Source organism: Sander vitreus, chromosome 16 (genome assembly GCF_031162955.1).
Source record: "Sander vitreus isolate 19-12246 chromosome 16, sanVit1, whole genome shotgun sequence".
In the NCBI taxonomy this organism is placed as follows: Eukaryota; Metazoa; Chordata; class Actinopteri; order Perciformes; family Percidae; genus Sander; species Sander vitreus.
In genome coordinates, this window is record NC_135870.1 from 19,306,150 (window position 1) to 19,327,416 (window position 21,267).

Consider the following 21,267-nt stretch of genomic DNA (forward strand, 5'->3'; position numbering starts at 1 on the left):
CCTAATCCTAGTGCCGACGTTGGGGGCTTAAAACAAGAAACACCATCTGGCTGTTTTAAATTGTCATTCATCGCCTTTAGAAGAGAACAACAATAGAGTATATCCTGTTAAAGGGCCATGAAATTACATGTATTAGCCAATTAACCCCAGTTTGTTATTCTCTATATTACTATTGACCATATTCCAAATTAAATAGTACTTTTTTAGATTAATTTCCGACCTTCCACGCTACATCTGGTTTCACTTCATTTCAGTATGTTAAATCACCTTTGGGAGTCTCTAAATGTGCTTGAGATATCTAATCCATAGTGAAAAGTCCATGACCTTTATTTATTTATTTGGGTCACAGTTAATGCTATCTTTATGTGAGGTAAAAAGCGCTCAATGGTGTTTGAAGCCCCCAACGTCAACTTCAAGGCAGTGCTGCGACCATTGACTTCAAGGCACCTAACCCTAACCATAACCCTAACCCAAACCTAACCCTAACCCTAACCATTGCCTGATCCTAGTGCCTTCCAGGCAGCGCTGACTGGAAGACAACGTTGGAGCCTTAAAACACCGTAAAAAGCAGGGATCAATTTCAGAAGTCTCCTTAGTTGCTGCATCGATAACTATGTTATCAAAGGATCAACCCAGGAGACAAATGATAAGCAAAGGTTGACACCGAAAATGTGATCATGTGCAGAACCCCATGGCAATAATGTAACCTAACACTATTGCAAAGTGTAATTCTTATTACTTTTTATATTAACCATGGAGGAAATGAGGAACCCAGCGAACATTATGTTGACTCTGTCTGATGTTTTAGTCATCTTGATGCACGCTGCTCTTTTACCGGTCAACCTTGATGCTAGAATGTCAGCGAAGCAGTCTCAACCTAGCGTGAGCATGAGCAGCGGTGGTGGGCGGGGCCATGCCAGATCCACAATTTCTCAAAGAGGGAGAAAGACTAGATGTGCTCCCAGCGCCTTTTCAGAGTTTTTATTTTTTACTTTTATGTGGGAAAACCATGTTAAAGGTGCTGTAGGTAGGATTGCCAAGATCCAGGACTTAGCCAAAACATTTTAACATCAACAACTTCTCAGTCCCTCCCCCCTTTCTGCTAAAGCCCAAAACGGTCTCCTAAGCCCCTCCCCCCACAAGGGAGAATGAATGCGTGATGAATGCAGTTAGACTGGCATCACACCAGAGGAGCCAGATTTATTTTTTTTTAAATTACCTGCTTCATGTAGTTCTACTGGAACATAGGGTCAGTTTCAGCAAATATGACAGAAAGTTAGTTTTATAAGTCTTACCTACTGCAACTTTTATAGTAAATATTAACCATAACAGTGTATTTCTTTACATACTTTAAAGTAATGTAATGGTCTGGTGACCAAGTCAAGCACTCGTTTAACTGAAAGAGATGTCTGCAAGGTTGGACATTAATCTTAAAAAATATTGTTTTCTATGTGAAATGGTTGACAGTAATGTAAAATATGGATGATTTGTAGGTTATTGGACTCCACTGACTCCCTCAGTGCCTCTATGATCATAACCAGTGCAAACCCACTTTACTCTACACATACTGTGCACTGCTCCTACAGCATTATAGTAAGCCAGAAGATCAGAGCTGATGCATTTCAAAGTTGACACAGTCATCCCTGTAATATTGAGCTGCCAGATCTGCTTCAGTGCACTCTGGCATACTGTACCCAACAAACCAGCCACCCAGGCAATCAGTCTGTCATGCACTTGCTTGCACTCGCGCACAGAACCACACTTAAAAGGCCTCTCAGCGACTCTGTTTAATTGACTTTATAACTTTTCCACAAGCTTTGCACTAAAAGTCCATTAGATTAATCTACTGGTTAATTTCACTTATCCCATTATTCACTCTACCCAATTGGCATGCAAATAAGATAATCATTATTCATCTGCTTATTGCATACACACGGATGGATTATTGCTGCAACAAAAGCAGCAACAAAAGCAGTACTATGTGTTTTGGAGGCCTTGTTTCAGGAAAATAAATGCTAATGCAGTCCACAGGGCATCATACTTTCACCTCCTCTCATCCCCCAGGAGGATTGGAGGATTTATTCTCAGCTGCGGCACTTTTGCACTCTGATCACCATAAATCTGTAACCTCGTCTTTGTTCCTCATGTAAATAAACAACAGGAAATTTGCTAGGAAGTGCGGCTGCCTGCTCTCTTATGTAAGTACAGAGATCTGGTGCTTTCGACGCACTGGGAAATCCCAGCTTTGTTGTCCCTGTGCTCTCTTTTATCACCCTTCTCTCTTCAGAAATCAGTTTTTTTTCTGTGACTTCCCTAGCCAAAAATAGTGAGAGTTTTTATGTGAAAAAAAACTTGCAAGCCTTGCTGTATGGTAAAACTGCAAGGACTGGCAGAACCATGAGCCAGTAGACAAATCAAATAAACTAGTAATGAATTGGTATTGATCTTTCCTTGATTAGATGATACATTGTGGGGAAAGTGTGAAAACGGATTAAAATGGGTTTCTGATACTTTTCTGTTTTCAAGATTGCAGAAGTTTTCTTTAATAAACATATAGAACACTGTCCCGTCCTTGCAATTATTTACAAAAAACTGATGATTTAGCAAAAAAAACGGTATCTTTTCAAATTTTAGCGGTCTCAACTTCAACAGAAGTCCATGCACCTACCTACCCATGGCTCCTATCCTTTCATCCTACTTGCCTCCTTATGTCACTGCCAGCTATATGTATGAAGAGACAATTAGAAACGCCAATAACTCTCTCAGCAAAGCCCTATCATTCATCTACTAATTACTCCTAATCTAAACATTCTAATCAGTATAATCTACACATTTACCAGCATCTAACTAAAAAGAAAATCCCAGGCTTACTTTGTGTAATTGTGCACACAAGTGTTTTCTTTTATTTCCTCAGTAAAAACATGCATTCCATAAATACCACCCTTCCATAACAGAGCCCCTTGGACTAAACTCACTGTCGAGTATATGAGAAGTATGTGATAGCTAACATATTTACACACTCCTAAAACACAGATTTTGGACAAAATTATCATTAAATAGGACTTTACTTAGCGGTAAGTCGTTATTGAAAACACTGCAAAGACAGATGGGTCAAGTTAAGTTGCATACCAAGTAGAAGTATCATCAATACCTATGATTGTTGGTAAGTTTGAATGTGTGGTTGTTGTCCATTTCCATCAGTGCAGCTGTTCTGACGATCGATTCAGACAATTTTGGGTTGTCAGTGATTCAGAGCTCACAAATTAAAAGGGTGATTATGATAGTTCAGAACAGAAAAATACTCTGCACTTCCATAAAATGAGACAGGTGCGTCGGAGCGCGACGAGTAAGTCAAAAGTTGCAAGGAAACTGCACACTGTCTATCTTGCGATGGTTAATTTAATAGCTGGCAACATTTCAGTGCTACACCTATTTTGCCTGATGAAGGTCTAGTACCGAAATGTTGCCAGCTATTTAATTCTTTGTTGCAAGTTATACAGTGTGCAGGAGTTTCTTTGACACTTTTTGATTAAGATAGTTGACATTGACAAATTCTGCTAAGTGGCATTAAATATAACCCAATTGTGAGACTGTTAGTAACTGTGATGAAGTAGTTCCAAAAGCCAATGACATATTTACACTTTGTTGACTCATTTCTGTGCACATTGTGCAGCAATTGGCTTCATTCTGTCCTGCTTAAAACATGTTCAGACTGCCATATAGTTACACTAATGAAGTTTCTAGTTAAACCTGTAAACACTAAGTCCAGTCCAGTACAGCACCACTAACTACAGACCTACAAATTGCCATACGTATAATCAACACCTGTTTGATACTGTCAGCAAAAGCTGAACAAAACAAGTTTAGCAAAGTCACAATTAGATTGTACAGATCAGAATCAGAATCATTTATTTGTCATTGTAAAACATTGTAAAAACATTGTCACAACAAAATTTCTTCTGGTGCCTAGAAGTATACATTCATACGCACACGCCATACCCTTCCACAAACCATACCCTCACATACACATAATGGGACAGGTGCTTCTAGTGCATAGTAGTATACATTCATACACTTACTCACACCGTACTCTCACACCAAATATCAAATAAGATCACAGTACTGGAAAAGTGCAAATGCAGTGCAAAACAGGCAAGATAATTATTTAGCATGATAAAGTCCAATTTCTAAAATTGAATGTTTAGAGTTGTGATGGCTGTGGAGAAAATGCTGTCTCTGAACCTGGATGTGCGGGTTCTGACAGACCTGTAACACCTTCCTGAGGGGAGTAACTGAAAGTGTTCGTGGCCTGGGTGAGAGGAGTCCTTGATTATATTTTTTGCTCTGCTGAGGTAGCGGGATGAGGCGATGCTGTCCAGTGTGGGCAGCGAGCAGCCAATGATACAGATGGTACAGATTTATCTAATGAACCGGTAACATGGTGTAAACATCTGTAATTTACATTGCACATATTCCACATATAGTCCTGTGCATATGCCCTTCGACATATGGGAATATCTGCAACATATTTTAATTTTGATGCAAAGAGCATACTTTTGTACATAATTGGATTAAGTAGCAAACAATATTTTCATTTATGCGTTACCTGTCTGTGAAGATGCTGTATCTTAATTTCACACAAGTTCTAGTGTTGTGGGCCAGCACGGGATACATTTCCACATTAACACTAGGTCCTCTTATCAGTGACAACTGGTCTTTAATCTCAGGAAGTTTCATTTCCCTGGGACTTTCCCAGTCCCTGGTCTTTTATATGCTAAATTATCAAACTTTGCTGCTTCCAAAGCCTCTCACCACCTATTCCCAACCCAACTAGTCCCTTTACTCTGAGGTCACTTTATATGTTGGTCCATAAGCTCAATTTTCTCATGCAGTCTCATCATTTTGACACTTACATAACATACTGTAATGAGGGCAGGATCCAATATCAAAGGTTGCTCACTGGTTCAGCATATCATACACGTTTTAACAGTTAACTTTGTTTAACCTAAACTATAAGCTTTGTTAGTAAAGAAATAAGGCAAAGGTCAGACATGGTCACCAAATAAACCCTAATGAGATCCTCTCAAAACATTCAAAATGTTTCACAATTTGAAAACTGTGTTTCTGTTTTAGCCAAACTAGATTGAGTCAGAGGGGAGTTAAGCCATCTCTCAGAAGTCACACATGAGTTCAGCACAATCTGTTTGTTTGACTGTCTATTGCCAAGTGCATCTTTCTGCCTGTTCATCCATCCAACTATCCATCTACCCATCCATCAATTATTGTAATCATTCTTTGTTGGTTTGTCTGCTCTAGCTATACCTAATATTTCATTTTTAAGAACCAGTTTGGACTTCAAACACCTGCTTACAACAAAAAAATCCTTGTGCACAGAGCAGGAAGATATTACCCTATAAAACACACACACACACACACACACACACACACACACACACACACACACACACACACACACACACACACACACACACACACACACACACACACACACACACACACACATTGCTATAGCTCAGTAGGTGGCGAGTGTCCCAGAACCCTTCAGTCTAACTAATGATACGGATGTGTGTGTGTGTGTGTAAAACAATGATACTCTTTGCCCCTCCCAGGAAGGTTGTGCGTGGAAAGTCAAAAACACACACACTCTAACTGCTAGTCAGTACTCATTGATATGCAATGACTGCCCTTTTAGTGCCACCTCACTGAAGAGATTTACAGTGTATAGTTTAACTACATAATGTGTGTGTGTGTGTGTGTGTGTGTGTGTCTAGTTGTACTGTAATTGTGAGAGAGATTTCTAACTGTACACAAAAACAAATACACACACACACACACTCACACACAAATACAGGCGCACACACACACACACACACAAACACACACACACACACACACACACACACACACACACACACACACACACACACACACACACACACACACACACACAAACAAAACTCTCAGCAGGTGTCCTCTCCAGAGACCCCGGGGATTAATTTAGAGTGTTTACACTTTTAACAAATGTTCTCCCTCTTTCATTCCAGCTGCAAACTCTACAGATAATCTTCAATTAGATTATTGGACAAAACAGTCACATTTCAGTTCAAGAAATTCACTCAGCTCACTTTATGTCTTCTACCAACAGTCAAGTTGATTTTCATCAAACATGAAGACGATTTTTCCCTAACCTAAACCAAGTAGCTATAGTTGACTAACCTTAACCATAAAGCCACAAGGGAGACGGATCAGAAAATGTTATATCATTTTGGAACGGTTATCGAAGGCACTGACAAAAACCTATTTTTTTTTCTTTCTTTTTTTTTCGGGTGCTCTATATGTAGATCTTGTTTCTTACAAATACCTAAAATCTCCAAATTTTCACAACTAATATACCCAACCCTACCAAGTCCTAAACGAGTTAATTTAAAAAGAAAATGTCATGTCACCATGTGTCAAAAAGTGATGCTTACCTTTACATGTATTGTTGATTGCTCTTGATTAAAATTAAACACAGTAGTAAAAAATACATTGCCATTGGTTTAAAAAAAATATAATGCCACTGCAGACTGTTCCTATTATGATGTTTTCCTGCCAAGTGGGTATATTGTTTAGTAAAAAGAACTGTACATTTACTAGTCTAGCCAAAGCTACAGTGAAGTCTTTTAGACTACATGTTTAGAGAACAGGTGGGAAAGAACAATTTAGATTTTGTAGTGCAGTGAAATGCCTCTAAATGCCATCTGTGCACTATTCACTGTGTATTCACTGGAACAGGCCAAATGCCAAACGTGTTATCCAACTTGCTCTCGCTATCGGTGTCTCTGCAAATGTGGGTTTTTCTTGTACAGACATACAGTAAAAGTCGGACAGAATCTAGTCAGACATTTTACCTTAGGTTGATGGTGCTTCTCCCTGCAAGCATGGGACATTGAAAGTCTTCTGATTCAGGTCTCAACATAAAGGTGTGAATATATGTGTTTCTGATAACTATGGATGGAGAAATCATTTCTTTTTTGTAAGGAAATGACTCGGATGAATAACGTAGATGTCAACACAACTTGACGTTAGAGTTACAATTCCAACAGTATACTGTCTCCACGGTGGTAAACCTCTGCTTGTGGAATGCTGAACGCCAACAAAGTGTGCATATATACCTCAGGGCATGTGCTACTGGGTGTACCTTGTGTATAAAAGAAGAGAGAATGTGCTCTCCTTCCTTTCTGCAAAGAGACACTCTCTGCTTCTTGTAGATTTCAGCACCATGGACAGAGCCTGCATGTGCTCCTTAATTTGGTCTCAGTTTGAAGCGACTGCAGCTTTTCTCAGACTCCCCGAGTTGATGCTTTTTGTGAAAATCAAGAACATCATCTTGTGTCACAAATTGTGTCTCTATTTTATCTAAAATTTGAGCCATTTAACCAGGACTGGTGAAATCAATACTGAACAAGAAAGGGAAAAAATGAAAATGTTCTGACCTTCATCTGAATATATGTCCAATAGGAGGAGGAGAGGGAAAAGACCTTCAGCAAGCAGATGAATTGTTTTCCCCATTCTGCCTCTGTCTAATAGGTGGGCCACTGATGGTATTCAGGTCGTATGAATCCACATTAAGACCTTTTACTCACGTCTTAAAATTGAGATGAATATATTCATGTGTAACTTAAAGTGCTTTGTTTTCATACTGCTGGACTGGACTGACTTGTCACAGTCAGCCTGTGCTTTTCTTTATATAACATATGCTACACATGTACAGTCACATCCCTCTGCATCTGTATGCCTGGAGTGCAGTAATCAACAGTTAACAGCAGTTGAGATGTTTCTTAGTAATAACTTTGGTAACACGTCACTTGAAGGTATCATAAGAGTGACATGACACTGCCATGAACACATGAATCCTAACTCTAACCCTAACCATAACTTGTCATGACAAAAACGTTTATGACTTGTTTATAATGTTTATGACACGTTCGTGACAGTGTCATGTCACTCTTATGTAGATACCTTCAAGGAAAGTGTAACCATAACTTTTTTACCTCACTGTGGCGCGTAAACTCCCTCTGCACAACGCTGACTACTGGCACCCGAAGCGCAAGCGAGACGAACTCCAAGTTGACGAACTCGTCCCGGTTCCGTGGAAAGGAGATCATGGCGGAAACCCCCTGCACGACCACGGTGTGACACACGCTCTCCACGAAGGACAGCGGGTCTTCGCTTTCGGGGCTGCCCGCAGAGGAGGAGGAGAACGCGGGCAGCTCGCCGAGTCCGGACCCAACGGCCATGACAAGCTCCAGGGATAAATTGTATGGCAACAATCCGGCCCGGTTGAGAGCCTCGACCGCGAGGAGGACCGAGTCTCGGGGTGCAAACACGCGGTTCTCCCTCGAGCTGTTCTCCTCTCGCTGTCGTGCCTGGCTCTTACTCCTGCTGGATCCCCGCTGGCTACTAACGGCGCCTCTAGACCTGAGGCTTCCATATCCAGGCGCACCGGCACTTGTTTTAACCTGCTTTACCAACTCCATCCGCCGCTCTCCGCTCCCTATCAAACCTCGATCGGTGTCCCAGTCCTCAGCACCGCTGTCGGCATGGGCAGGAAGCAAGCGAGGCTGAACGTGCAGAGCCCCGACCCGAACCGTGTGGCCGATGCGTTTAAGCACCTGGCACGGCTGCGGGTGAGAGTGAGCGCACGGCGTGAAGAAGACTAGAGCGCACAAGAGTAAACATAATGGTAGCGAGACCCCGGTGCCTGCTCGAGCTGCCGGGCCATTCATCCTCATCATCATCATCACCACCGTCTTCATCATCCGCGCTCCACAGCTGCACCGGATGCCCCGTCCAACCACAGAACGGCGGAACACCGGGGCCGCTCCGTTGATCCCCCTCCTGGCCCCCTGCGTGTGGCCCTGGCGCGCCGCTCAGACCAGCTGCAGCCCCAACTCCAGCTCCGGCTCCAGCTCGCGGCAAAGTTGTGCGTTTCTCCACGGACACGGACAACAGGCTGCTGAGGCGCGAGATTAGGCACGAGCCGCGCACAAGCAGAAAATGATCCCTAAAAGTGCTGTTTTTCATCTCAAAAGATTTTCATCATTCAAGCCTTTTGGTTATTGAACAGGTCGTGAAATCAAACGGTAATTTGTTTCATATATTCCAGCGGCAGAAAAAAAAATGAAGCAGAGTGTGTAGGCAAGCCCAGGGGAGGAAATGTCGAGATAAAAAGAAAAGCTTAATGCTCATCAAACATATTCCAAAACAATGAAATCCACCACTGGAAACATCAGATGGCTTCGAATGAAAATGATCCCATTTTTATCCAGAGCGCAGGAAACAACTCTCCGGTACTCGAGATAAAAAAAAAGAAATCTTCCCCCCCCCCCCCATTTGTTAAACAACCAAGCAGAAGCTTTCCAGAGCGCGCGCTGTGCTTGGCTTTAGTCAACCTCTGTACCGGCACTTGTCCAGGCGACACCTCCTGCACGAGAGCGCGGTCTTCTGCGCCTGCACGTTCCAATGAGATTAAACAACTCCTCACTTTAGCCCCCACCCCATCCCCTTCAACAGCGGCAGGGGGAGGGGGAGTGTGTGTGTGTGTGTGGTGGTGGTGGTGGAGTAGGTTATGAATGAATAAGTTACATAAGGCAAAAAAAGACACAACCAAATAAATAAACACATGGGGGTAAATATACAGATAGATAGATAGATTAAAGACACATTAAAGAAACAAAAACTATTGTAAGGAAAAGGAAAAAGGCGACATGACAAAGGTCGGTTGGAGGGGGAGCCTGCAGATACCATGCATCAGATCAAATCATTTTAACCCGAGCTTTAGCTGTATGTAGCAGTCATCTAAACAGCAACACTGCAATAAATACCAGAATGTGTGAAGCTGTCTTAGAGGTGTTGATTCAGATGTATGGTATTTTTTGCATACATAGTGGATTTACTGTTTGTGAAAGTATAATATGATGCCTGCAACTCTACTGTTCAGTTCATGACAAGGTTTATGAAACCAGGGTCAATCTCACGTGTTAAACTGTGTTTTTTTCGTTTTTTTTTAACACGTGCGCCCAGATTTTGTTAACAGCAGAAAATCTCATCCTGCAAATGCCAAAATGTCCCCTCAGCTCTGCTCACACACGTCACAATATAGTTTCAAAGTAATCAGCGCTGCGCTGGGAGGAAACCGCATGATTTAGGGGCGTTAACAGTGAGCATGTGTACAGAAAGTGGCAGGTTTTAAAAGCAGCAGAAGCTCATCTGTTATGTATAATCCAAACATGTAAAAAAAATGTAGATATGGCCTGCAGTGTGTGTGTGTGTGCGTACGTGCATATCAGTGCATGTGCTCAGCCAATTTAAACAAAACCAGACAGCCACCTGCTCTTAATAGCATTGTTTTTATTTAATCCTATCTAAGTACACCCAATTAGCTCATTAACAGCTGCTGAAGGAGGGGATGTTGAACTGATGTGCCTCATGTTGCTGTCAGAGGTCACCATTGACCCAATCAGCAGCCTCAGTTTAAATAGCGTCCCAGATTAATGATAGGTTAATGGTCTGATCTAGATTAATGATTGGCTAATGGTCTGTCTTGAAATGAGAGGCATGCCTACCGGCGTATTGGAAGATCAATGGCCCTGATCGATCGGATACAGCATGACCTCAAAGAAGGGGACTGGAAGGAAAAGGGAGAGAGACAGAGATGATAGATTTTGACAGGAGAGGAGGAAGAGGAGGAGGAAGTGATGACCAGAGGGGACTGGGGGAGAAGGAGGAGGAAGCGAGGCAGAGGTGATGGAGAGGGAAGAGGAGCATAGGTGGTAAAGATGGAAATGGGGGGGATTGATGGGAGGAGAAAAGATTGAGGAGAGTGAGGAGAGGAGAGAGAGGAGGAGCAGATGTCGAGGTGAGGGGAAGAGAAGTGTATGCCGTTATGACGGGAGAAGAGGAAAGAGAAGAGCAAGGCTGAGGAATGAGAGGCGATACGAGCGGCTGCTTCAGCTGCAACCTCTTCTAAGAATCGAGGGTATTACACATACAAGAGAAAGATATGTTATTGAAGAAGAAGAAAACAACAGAGGGAGGACAAAAAAGGGAGAAAATTGCATTGAGTGAAAGATTCAAGGTGAGATTTAAAAGTGAATCTTTGAAAGAGCTGTCTGAAAAAGCAATTCCTTTCATTTTTTTTTTTTGCTATCACATTTTGCACTGCCAGAACGGAATATCAGGCAGCCGTACAGTATGCTGCAAAGGACTTTCTGAAAGGCGTCAGAGTTAGGGTGTTAATTCTAATTCCAGCTCTTGATGAAAACACAGTTTAATCACACAAATGGTGAAGATTACCTCCGCCATTTGAATTGAGCTCAGTGGAGAAAGTTCCCAATTCATGTTTTTCCACCATCCTATCTGAGCTAGTTTCCCCACGGGCCTCTCATGGGACATTTTAGGGACTAAATTAACATTTATAAGGGGACTGAAGGGGAGGGATTTTTAAGTTTTGTTTCTGCTGAAGGGAGAGTAGCCTGAATTTTTGGGAGAGCCGTTTCATTTCAGCCTTCCCTTGTGAGATGTACTGTACTAAAAAGAAATCAAAAAAATTATATCATACTGTATATCCCTCATTACAATCTAGTATATATTAGCAATCTAGATAATACAACCAATATATCAGATTTCTTTTAAAACTAGGGATGCTCCAAATCCAGATTTTTGGGGTTCGGCCGAATACCGAATCCACTGGTTAAGATTCTGCAAAATCTGAAACCGAATACCGAATCCTACTCCCATCCTCAGTCCTTAACACAGTACACACTAATGAAATAAACAACGTCCACAGCAGTGTATTTTTCATTTTATTTTATTTTAACTGTAAAAAAACGAATATACATATATAGAGTATATATATATGACTATATATATATAATATATATATATATATATATGCCGTACCTGAAGTTGCTGCATTTTGGCTGCTGTCTGTAGATTCCTTCATGCACAACTCGTATTTTTTCGGATGTTTCATACGCAAATGTTTTAACAGCGGCGATGTTGTGTATTGTTTAGGGTCCTCGCCACCACGAGACAAATCGCCATTGCAAATTAAACATGAGGCTGGACTTGAATCGCCTTCTTTTGACTGAAAGTACTGCCAAACAACACTTTTTCTGCTCACCAGTTCCATTTTCACTTTCTCACGGCCTACTGCATTGAACGGTCCGCCAACGTAAATACCTTCCCGTAATCAACGGCGGCGTCATTACGTCGACCAGCGTAGCGCGCGTATTGCAAGCAAAGGGGTTAGGTGGAAAAAAATTCTAAGGTTCGGTAGAAACCGAACCCCGTCAAAAAGCCCAATATCTGTCCGAATCCGAACCTGAATCCTGGATTCGGTGCATCCCTGTTTAAAACACAATACATGCGGACGCTATTAGTTAGTAGTGATTGAGTGTTATTTCTGGCATGGAACATGTAATTGTTTCACTATACATCTTCACTGTGTTCTTCATTTTAACAGTCAGAGAGTTGCAGATGATATATAGAAGTTAAAAGTAAATTTTGCTGCCTGTAATTCAAGTTTAGCATCACACATTGCCAACTACTACTACTACTGATCAGTGATTCTAAAGTGAAATTAAAGATGACAACGCATGTTTGCAGTTTGGAACGTTACTAATATGATCAGTTCTCTTGAACACACACTTAATCGTTCATTCTTCCACAGTTAGTTCCACATGTAGAGACTTGTGTACATATATTACTTCTTGTAAAACTAAACCAGCTGTGCGTCAAACAGGAGCTTGCTGGTGGTGCGAGCGCCTCGCACACAGCTGCCTCCCTTTCTCCTTCAGAATCAGTGAGCAGTGGATATGCAGCGTTGGGAAGGATACTTTCAAAACGTATTCCGTTACAGAGTACAGAATACATGCCCAAAAATGTAATTTGTAACGTATTCCGTTACATTACTCAATCTGAGTAACATATTCTGAATACTTGGATTACTTCCACACTGAATTGCATTTTATAAGTAGGAATGCGGCCATCACATACAGCTTACTAAACAGGCCTATTCTGGTGTGTTCTTCTGTTCCAACTGGCTGAATGTGTACCTAAACAAGCAGGTAGATTTTTGTATTTGTAGTCCCGAACTGCATACTACAAGCTACCATGAGCTAATTTTAGCTAACGTTAGCTAACATGTCAAACGGGGCTAGTCTTTCAACGGCTCTGGGGCTAGTAAATCAGCACATAGGAGAATGTAAAGTCGCACGTCAACTATAAAATAGCAAGGTGACCAGTAAAACTACAGCAGACGACTACCCTTGGCTAATTAAACAAAATAACTTACTTTGAGATGCTTCTTCAGGTTGGAGGTGGAGTAATTTGGACGCTGAAAGGAAGTTGGTTGCTGGCAAGCAGAGGTTGCACTGCAGTGCACAGTTATATTTCGTTCTCCCTTCTCTTTCTTTAATGTGAAATGCTGTTTGAATTTCCAAGATAGAAATGCATTCCTGCCCTGGCTCTGTTGTGTCGGTTCCGGCTCCATCTTTACCTCTATCAGTGATCACGCAAATAGCTAATTTTTTCGTTTTCATATTGGGGCTTCTGGGAAATGCATAGAGTTGTGAGAGTGAATAAACTCGTGAAACAGAGAAGTATCGTCATGTAATCCATTGATTTCAACAACGTAACTGTATTCTAAATACCAACTATTTAAATTGTAACTGTAACGGAATACAGTTACTCATAATTTGTATTCTGAATACGTAACGCCAGTACATGTATTCCGTTACTCCCCAACACTGTGGATATGAGACATTTTCCTACAGTAATACACTTGTGTTTTATTTTTTGTGTTGTGATCTCTGGCTCAGCTGTCTTTTCCTTCAGTCCCTTGGGAAAATACATGCCATTGTCTCCGAGAAACATTAGCTTTGAGACTTAAGATTTTTTTGTATTTTTACATAAAAGTCAGTGAAACCAAAACTTAAAAACATACATTAAAATGTTTTTTTTTTTCCAGCACTGCCTTTGTCTTTATTAGGCTACTTTTTTGTTTTCCCTCCTTGGCTGCCAGTCTGTCTGTCCTTCCACTTTCGATTTCTTTATCTAACTTCCTGTTTGCCTGTCTTTGCTCTGCAGCCTTCCTCCTGTCTTCCTGCATGCAGGCTCATCTGATTTCACATGCCATGTCCTCTCGCCTGGTTGGAACACATATAAGTCCGCACTCTCTTTTGTCCCTGTCTGAAAAGCCGTGTGACCCCTTGTCAGATTGCATATATATCGACATTCTTTGGTTGTCTGATTTTCCGACCATTTCCTTCACCTGTCTCTCTTCTTTCCCTGTCAACATTGCGTAACTGTCTGCTGCTCTGTCGCTCTGCCTCCCTGCCCGCCTGTCTCTCAGTTAGTCTGCTTGCAGTATAGTGATGCTGCAGACGTCTCTGACCCTTACACCTGCCAACCGAATTCCTCCATGGTCCAGTTCCCTCTCCAGCAGCGGGGCTTATTGGCAGATGAAACCTGAAGGCTCACACACACAAAGAAATCAAGGTTAGCGCACCTATTAGACACACCTGATCACACGGGCCTAAATGCACCAACACGCAGCACAGACAACGCCTGCCATGCATACAGGTACATTGATGTACTTGAACAAATAGAGGCCGCTGTGTTGTGAGAGGCTGAAACAGGCATCTGCAGAGATTAAAAGCTGGTAACACTTCATAATTAATGGTAGATTAATTATCATGAAAAATAATGCATAAAATATGCAATAAAAATGTCAAGACATTTCTGTTGTTCAGACACTTAGAAGATACTTAAAATTCATAAATATCCTACTTGGGTGAGCATTGTCCTCAGGCATTACTGTTTAAGTGCCGTATGTTGTTGTGAATAAAGCAACTATAAAAATACATCTACAGTATACTGTATTTGTGTCAATGTAGTGACCTCAGTATCATTTTGCCAACCCATTCCTTTAATTCTTAATACATTTATGTTATGCCACCATTAATCATATCTATGTATCAATGTTAAAGATGGACCAGGTTCAGCACTTTATTTGAAGTGCCACAGACATTATGAAGTTATGAAGAAGTCATGTTTAGTTAATGCATTAATTAACGTATTGTTCCTGCATTAAGTCATGAGAAACTATTAATCCTTGTACGTTACTGATAGTTCATGAAGTACTACATGAATGAATGCATGCTTTTTCATGATAATTCATGTACCAGTAATTATAAAGTGTTACCGAAAAGCTTGTAATCAAAAAAGTAAATTTACGTTATTTACACATTTAAAGAATTACAAATTATATGGAAGGCTGTGTGACTTGGACAGAGGTACAAATGGATCATAATTAGTGTGTCTGACTTTGCACCTTGGGCATAAATGAACAACAATCTGCCCTTGTCAAATGACTGACACGCATAACTGTTTGTTTTACCTTGGTTTGGCGTTGAAGCCTTAATAAAGTCGAGCCAGCATGTGCAAATGCCTGATTTTAAATATTTAATCCCACAGCCTCGAGCTGCTGCCGTAACTTTTGAAGTGACTTTTTGCTATGTAAAGTTTTTTTTCCCCTCACCAAATATCACTGTTGTTCAGAGGAGTTTTCTTTTTATTTACAGGTATCTCATCAAAAAGGACTTTTCTTTTCTTCTACGTGTGTCTCGTCACAAGTGTCTTGCAATGCATCATACACACAAACTTTGTTTTTTTGCCGTTTTCTTACCTCTTGAGTCTTAAGTGAAGGGATTTAGTCAAGCGAGTCAGTTGGTGTCCAAATGCAAAACAAAAAAGGATTTCTGTTCTCAGAAAAATCAATGATTAGGCATGCGTTGAGTGATGAAGTACTGTATGTTCAGTGTGAATCAGACTTTTATAATACATACCAATAAACAATTTCAAGACTTGGATTTTTTACCCTTTCACTTGCAAACAACTTTCTCAGAAAACAAACAAGAAAACAGAATGAAAAAAAGAAATGAAAGACTGATACGCTTGCAATCAATCAGTGGCCTGCGGTGTGACATAACATTTTACAGCACTGCTCTGTCAAGGTCAAGTGTTTGGGCCAAAAAACATGAAATAAAGTACTAGCTAATCCATATGTTTTATTATTATTATTATTATTATTATTATTATTATTATTATTATTATTATTCATTCTCTAGAGCTTAATCTGGTATGGTGTGCTACTTTTACCGATGAAGTGACAATTATTTTTTCACACATCCAGTAGTCTCACTTTGCCAGACCATCCACACGCAACGGAGCGGAGGAGGCTCTTGATAGGTCACACAGCATTCTGGGATGGGAGAAAAACATGCTCGGGTTTATTGGCATTTCTTTAAACCAATCACAATCGTCATGGGTGGCGCTAAGCTCCGCACGGAGCCCCTGTAAAATAGTTGTGCGAGAGAAAACTCAGATTGGACAGATAGTCTAGCTAGCTGTCTGGATTTACCCTGCAGAGATCTGAGGAGCAGTTAACCATAGTACTCATGAAATCCACTGGAGTTTAAAATTCCAACACGAAGAAAGCGGAAGGAAACGGACATTGGCGAAAATACATGCATCTGGCGGAATTTCCTGCGGCACCGGAGCAATCCCAGAAGTAGAACGTCAAGGATATAGACTACACGTCAAGTAACTAAGGAGTTCATTCAACATGTTAGAATGCACAGAGTGTATTACACCTCATGCAGCATCTGTCATGAATAAAAACCTGAGTGAAAGCGGTTCTAAGGGGAGAACAATTTACATTCAGATCTTAAATAATAGCTACTTATGTGGGGGGGACCACATGAGAATTGTTGTATGGAAACCAAATTGATGTCAGTGCTTCTGTATGGGTTATGACTCCAAGATTCCAGAGAAAGAGCAGGAGAGTGAAAGGGCCAAAGTCTGTTTTTTTTTTTTTTTTAACTACATGTGCTGTTTTCTAATGTAATCAGCATTAAACTACAACAGTCCTTCACTCCAAAGACTTATTTTATCTCACAGACAGGCACTTTCTGTCAATCCCCCTTTGGACCATTGCCCCAGATTACAAAACCCAGATTCAGCAGAGGAGATCAATACCCTTGTTTCAGCCGGCCACCCAAAGGACAGCACGGTGCCACGCAGTCCAGGAGTCGTGGAGTGCTGAGTCCTGTTGGGCTATCTCCTCTGCCTGGTCTTATTTTTTTTATTCCCCCTACATTTTCCATTGCCTATACCTTAACTCTCTTCCCCATTTTTCCCAATTTTCATCTGCGTATTTTAGAGCCTGTCATTTAGTCTATTGAAAACAGCACTAACGGAACAAAGACATGCGAGGCATGGCAAATACAACAGCCAAAATATTGGAAACTGAACATTGCCTCAGAAACTCATGTCGCAACTGATATGAAATTTTAAATTCAATGAATAGTCAATTTGACAGAAAATGGCAACAAATCCCTGTTTGGCCATGATCCCTAAATTGAGAGACCACAAATATTCCAAGGTATGATAAGATAATTCTCAAGTGCCAAAAAAACAGTGAACAGATATAAATGGTGGTATTTTCAGCACCTTTTAAAAAACATCCCTTTCAGCAGGCAGACGTTTGAGGGAAGCTAAAAGATAGCTGGAAGTGGTTTAAATCTCTCTGATTGGATGATGATAAGGGGCACTTCTCAGATTGTTGCAGAATCAAAGTGGTAGATTCGGGAAAGAGAAAAATGAGCCCAGTTATTCATTTCCTCACATCCATTTACTCCGCAAGGATGTTAGAGTGCCTGAGTGGAGTCAAAGATTGTCTGTGAAAGTAGAATGAAGTCCTGGCAGGGCATTTCTGCTGCGACCCATTTCTTGCCCCCTATCCCTAAAGTCTGCCCTTTCTGATTTTGCAGCACCTTTAGATACAAAACTTTGCTTAATCAAGGAGCTGCACAATGCACTTTGTACTTAAACTGGAATTATGCTTCTCTGGGCTGTATGTAGGCGAACGTGCAAGGGCTCAGACATGGCATGTCGACATGGCTGTATGTTATATAGAAGAATGTATGCTTCAATTCATTTTTTTTTACTCAGTAGTTCTATTGTCACACACACACACACACACACACACACACACACACACACACACACACACACAGACACCCCTGTATACATGCATTAATGTATGGAGAGATGCCAGTGTGAGGGACAACCTCATATGCCTCAGGTAGTGCGCAGGAGGCTAACTGGCAACTTTCCAGCAGCTACCATGCTCTGAACCGGCGTTCCCAAGGCAACATTTGTATGTTTATTTAAAATTTAAAAAGGATGCCCATTTTACTTTTTCATGGCATCAGTATCAACATTTTGCTGCACAAATCCAAAAGAGGAGTGAAGACAGTTTTTTATTGCAGCAACAAGTGACTGTTTCAGAGTAAGAACCTGTTTTGTGTCCTTAAGGTTCCCCTTATGCCACGGTTAATCTGCCATGTTTTAACAACTTGGAAAAACTATTTGACTCGATTCAAGTAAAGCGTTCAAAATCTGCAGTCTCATCCGAAAACACCACGTCGTGATCCATACTGTGTTAGGTAATTGCTTCTGCAAACATCAGCAATACATAATCAATACCTCTCAGTCATCTCAGTAAGATGCTTATTACACCAGCTCATGTGCATTTTCATTTTTCCGGCAGGTGCCACCAGCAGAGACAAGATAATACTAATATTGACACAGACCAGAAGCCATCATCAGTGCGATGCTAATCTCATGCTGACGTTAGCTTCATGCCAATCACTAGCATGTCACTATCTATTAGAAAAAGGGCAAAGCTTTCTATAGGAACAGAATACTAATATTGGCAACAAAACGCACATAATAATATGATGACCAAAATGGTAACACGCTGTAATGCTACAGTATATGGTAAGAGAACATTTGGGCCATGCCTGTCTGAGAAATTGTCTAACCTAATCTCACTTTTGCGCAATATGTTATGTTATAGAACATTGTTATAAAGGCTGCATAAATACAATGAAATATTTTAAAAGTAAAATGTATGTAAATGTTCTTGCACACCACTAAGGCTTAGTGAGGGATTCATAAGACCAAAAACTTTGTGGACTGAGAAGCAAAGCAAAAAATCCCACACACTGTTGATCACTTGAATTAACGTTATTATATTTCACTAGACCTGTATCTGGTAAAAAACTGTATATAGTTTAGTGGTGTGCGATACTACAAAAATTGGTATCGATCCGATACCGAGTAAATACAGGGCCAGTATCGCTGATACCGATACTATACGGATACGTTTAATAATTAAGGTGGATGCATCATCAAATAGCTAAATCTGAATGAATTTTCATGACCTTTAAGTGGTTTTGTGATTTTTCCTTTGGTTAAAGTTAAAACCCAGGATGTACTTGTATTAATTTATTGTGTTATCACTGTATCTTACAGCCTTTTTACAAATTTTACAGCTTGCCGTTCATTTTTGGGATGAAAATATAGCCACACAGCGCTCCTCTTCCTCTCTCTTCCTCTCTCCTCTTCCTCTCTTCCTCTGCTCTTCTGCTCCGTCTCTGTGCTGCTTGTGTGTGTGTGTGTGTGTGCTGCTGGCCACCGCCGGGCCTGGCTGCTTGCTTGCTTGTTTGCCTGGCGATTAATATCAATACCAACGTTGGTATTGATATTATAGATATTTGGATCGAGCCGCCCACCACTAGAATAAACAGCCTATTTATATGTTTCTCTCTTTGAGTAAGTCAAAATCTCTACATTCACGTGCTCTGCTTCACATTTGCTGCAAAACTTTGAAGAATTCCAGCACTTGAATGTTCATACATTTTGTATGAAATGAGATGCAGGACTGGGAATCATATGTGTAGCAATGGAAGGAGATAAACATCATTATTTTGCAAAGTAGGTGCATGGAGAGGGAAATAAGGCCTCTCAGAGCACGGTGTATCCCAGACGTGATGTTACCTAGCAAAGATGATGGATTGCGTGTCATGACAGATGGTTGTACTGGAGAGATGGGATGTGAGCCAGCACCGTGCTCAGCTTGAAATGTCCAAACATACTGTTAAACATGAGGAACATTAAAAATATCATAAAGTAATTATGTGTTTTAATTCATGTTGAAATTGTTTTGGTGTCCCTATATAATATTCATGACCACAAAGCAACCATGTACGCCAAGACAGAATTAATGGTCATTGCAAAATAAACTGCCTCAATATATCAGGACAGTTAGAGACGTTTTTTTAAGGCAAATGTGAAAGCAAAGAATAACTATTGAAAAGAATAACCTACTATCCTTAAAAAGATTATTTTTTTTTTGTTCTAAAGAGTATGCTTGGGAGTCCTCTGACAGATATGGGAAGGTCAGTATATCATTGGCAATACGCAGAAGGGTCAAACCTGTCTGAAAAGAAGTGTCAGAATGCAGATCACAACGCTGATGGGTTTGGTAACATTATGGCTGAAAGGTGTGTACGGGCATAGGGCTGGATCATGGCCTAGAGATATGCAGGTGTCAATCCCCTCGCAGTACTGCCAGAGGAGGGGATCTACGAAGCGGATGACAGAGCTGACTCCAGCTGCAGCATTCTGTAACTATTTTGAAATATATTTAATGTCACTTCCATCCCTCTGAGAGATGGGGCCTCAACATTATGTGATAACATAGGTGTCACCTTAAAGGTGCCATATCATGCTCATTTTCAGGTTCATACTCATATTTTGGTTTGGTTTCTACTAGAACATGTTACATGTTTTAATGTTCATAAAACATATATTTTTTTTATACTGTCTGTCTGAATATACCTGTGTTCACCCTCTGTCTGAAATGCTACATTTTAATGCCTGTCTCTTTAAGCCCTAAGTCTGCTTTGATTGGTCAGCGTTTCCGGGTCATCTGCATCTGAGCTCTCAGAGTCTCCAGGGAATGACAGTAACGGCACTGTAGCATCACTTTTTACCTAAATATAGTATAGTTGTGACATCACAACAGTACAGAAGTCCTGACGGCTCGTTTAAAGGCACCGTTTCTGAATACGGGGTGTGTGCATTTATCCGTGGATTGAGCATTTTACTTTCACAGTGTTTATAAAGCACCTCTACCTGCTTTTTAATAAAAAAAGACATGAAAATCTCACCTTTTACAATATGGGTCCTTTAAGGCCCCTGACATTTATTTTGTGCTTTTTAGTAGACAGACACATATGTAGCTCAGCGTAAATTCTTTCAGGGAGACTTCAATAACTTTATCACTTC

The 21,267-nt window shown here is 40.8% G+C and overlaps 1 protein-coding gene across 1 annotated transcript in view; it reads right to left on the reverse strand.

Annotated features, from left to right (window-relative positions):
• grin3a (glutamate receptor, ionotropic, N-methyl-D-aspartate 3A) overlaps nt 1-8,822 on the reverse strand; it is a 51,316-nt gene extending 42,494 nt beyond the window's left edge. Inside the window, exon 1 of the mRNA XM_078271730.1 lies at nt 8,055-8,822. Within this exon, the coding sequence (XP_078127856.1) occupies nt 8,055-8,822 (768 nt within the window). The remainder of the gene's footprint in view (nt 1-8,054) is intronic.
• Between the last annotated feature and the right edge of the window lie 12,445 nt (nt 8,823-21,267).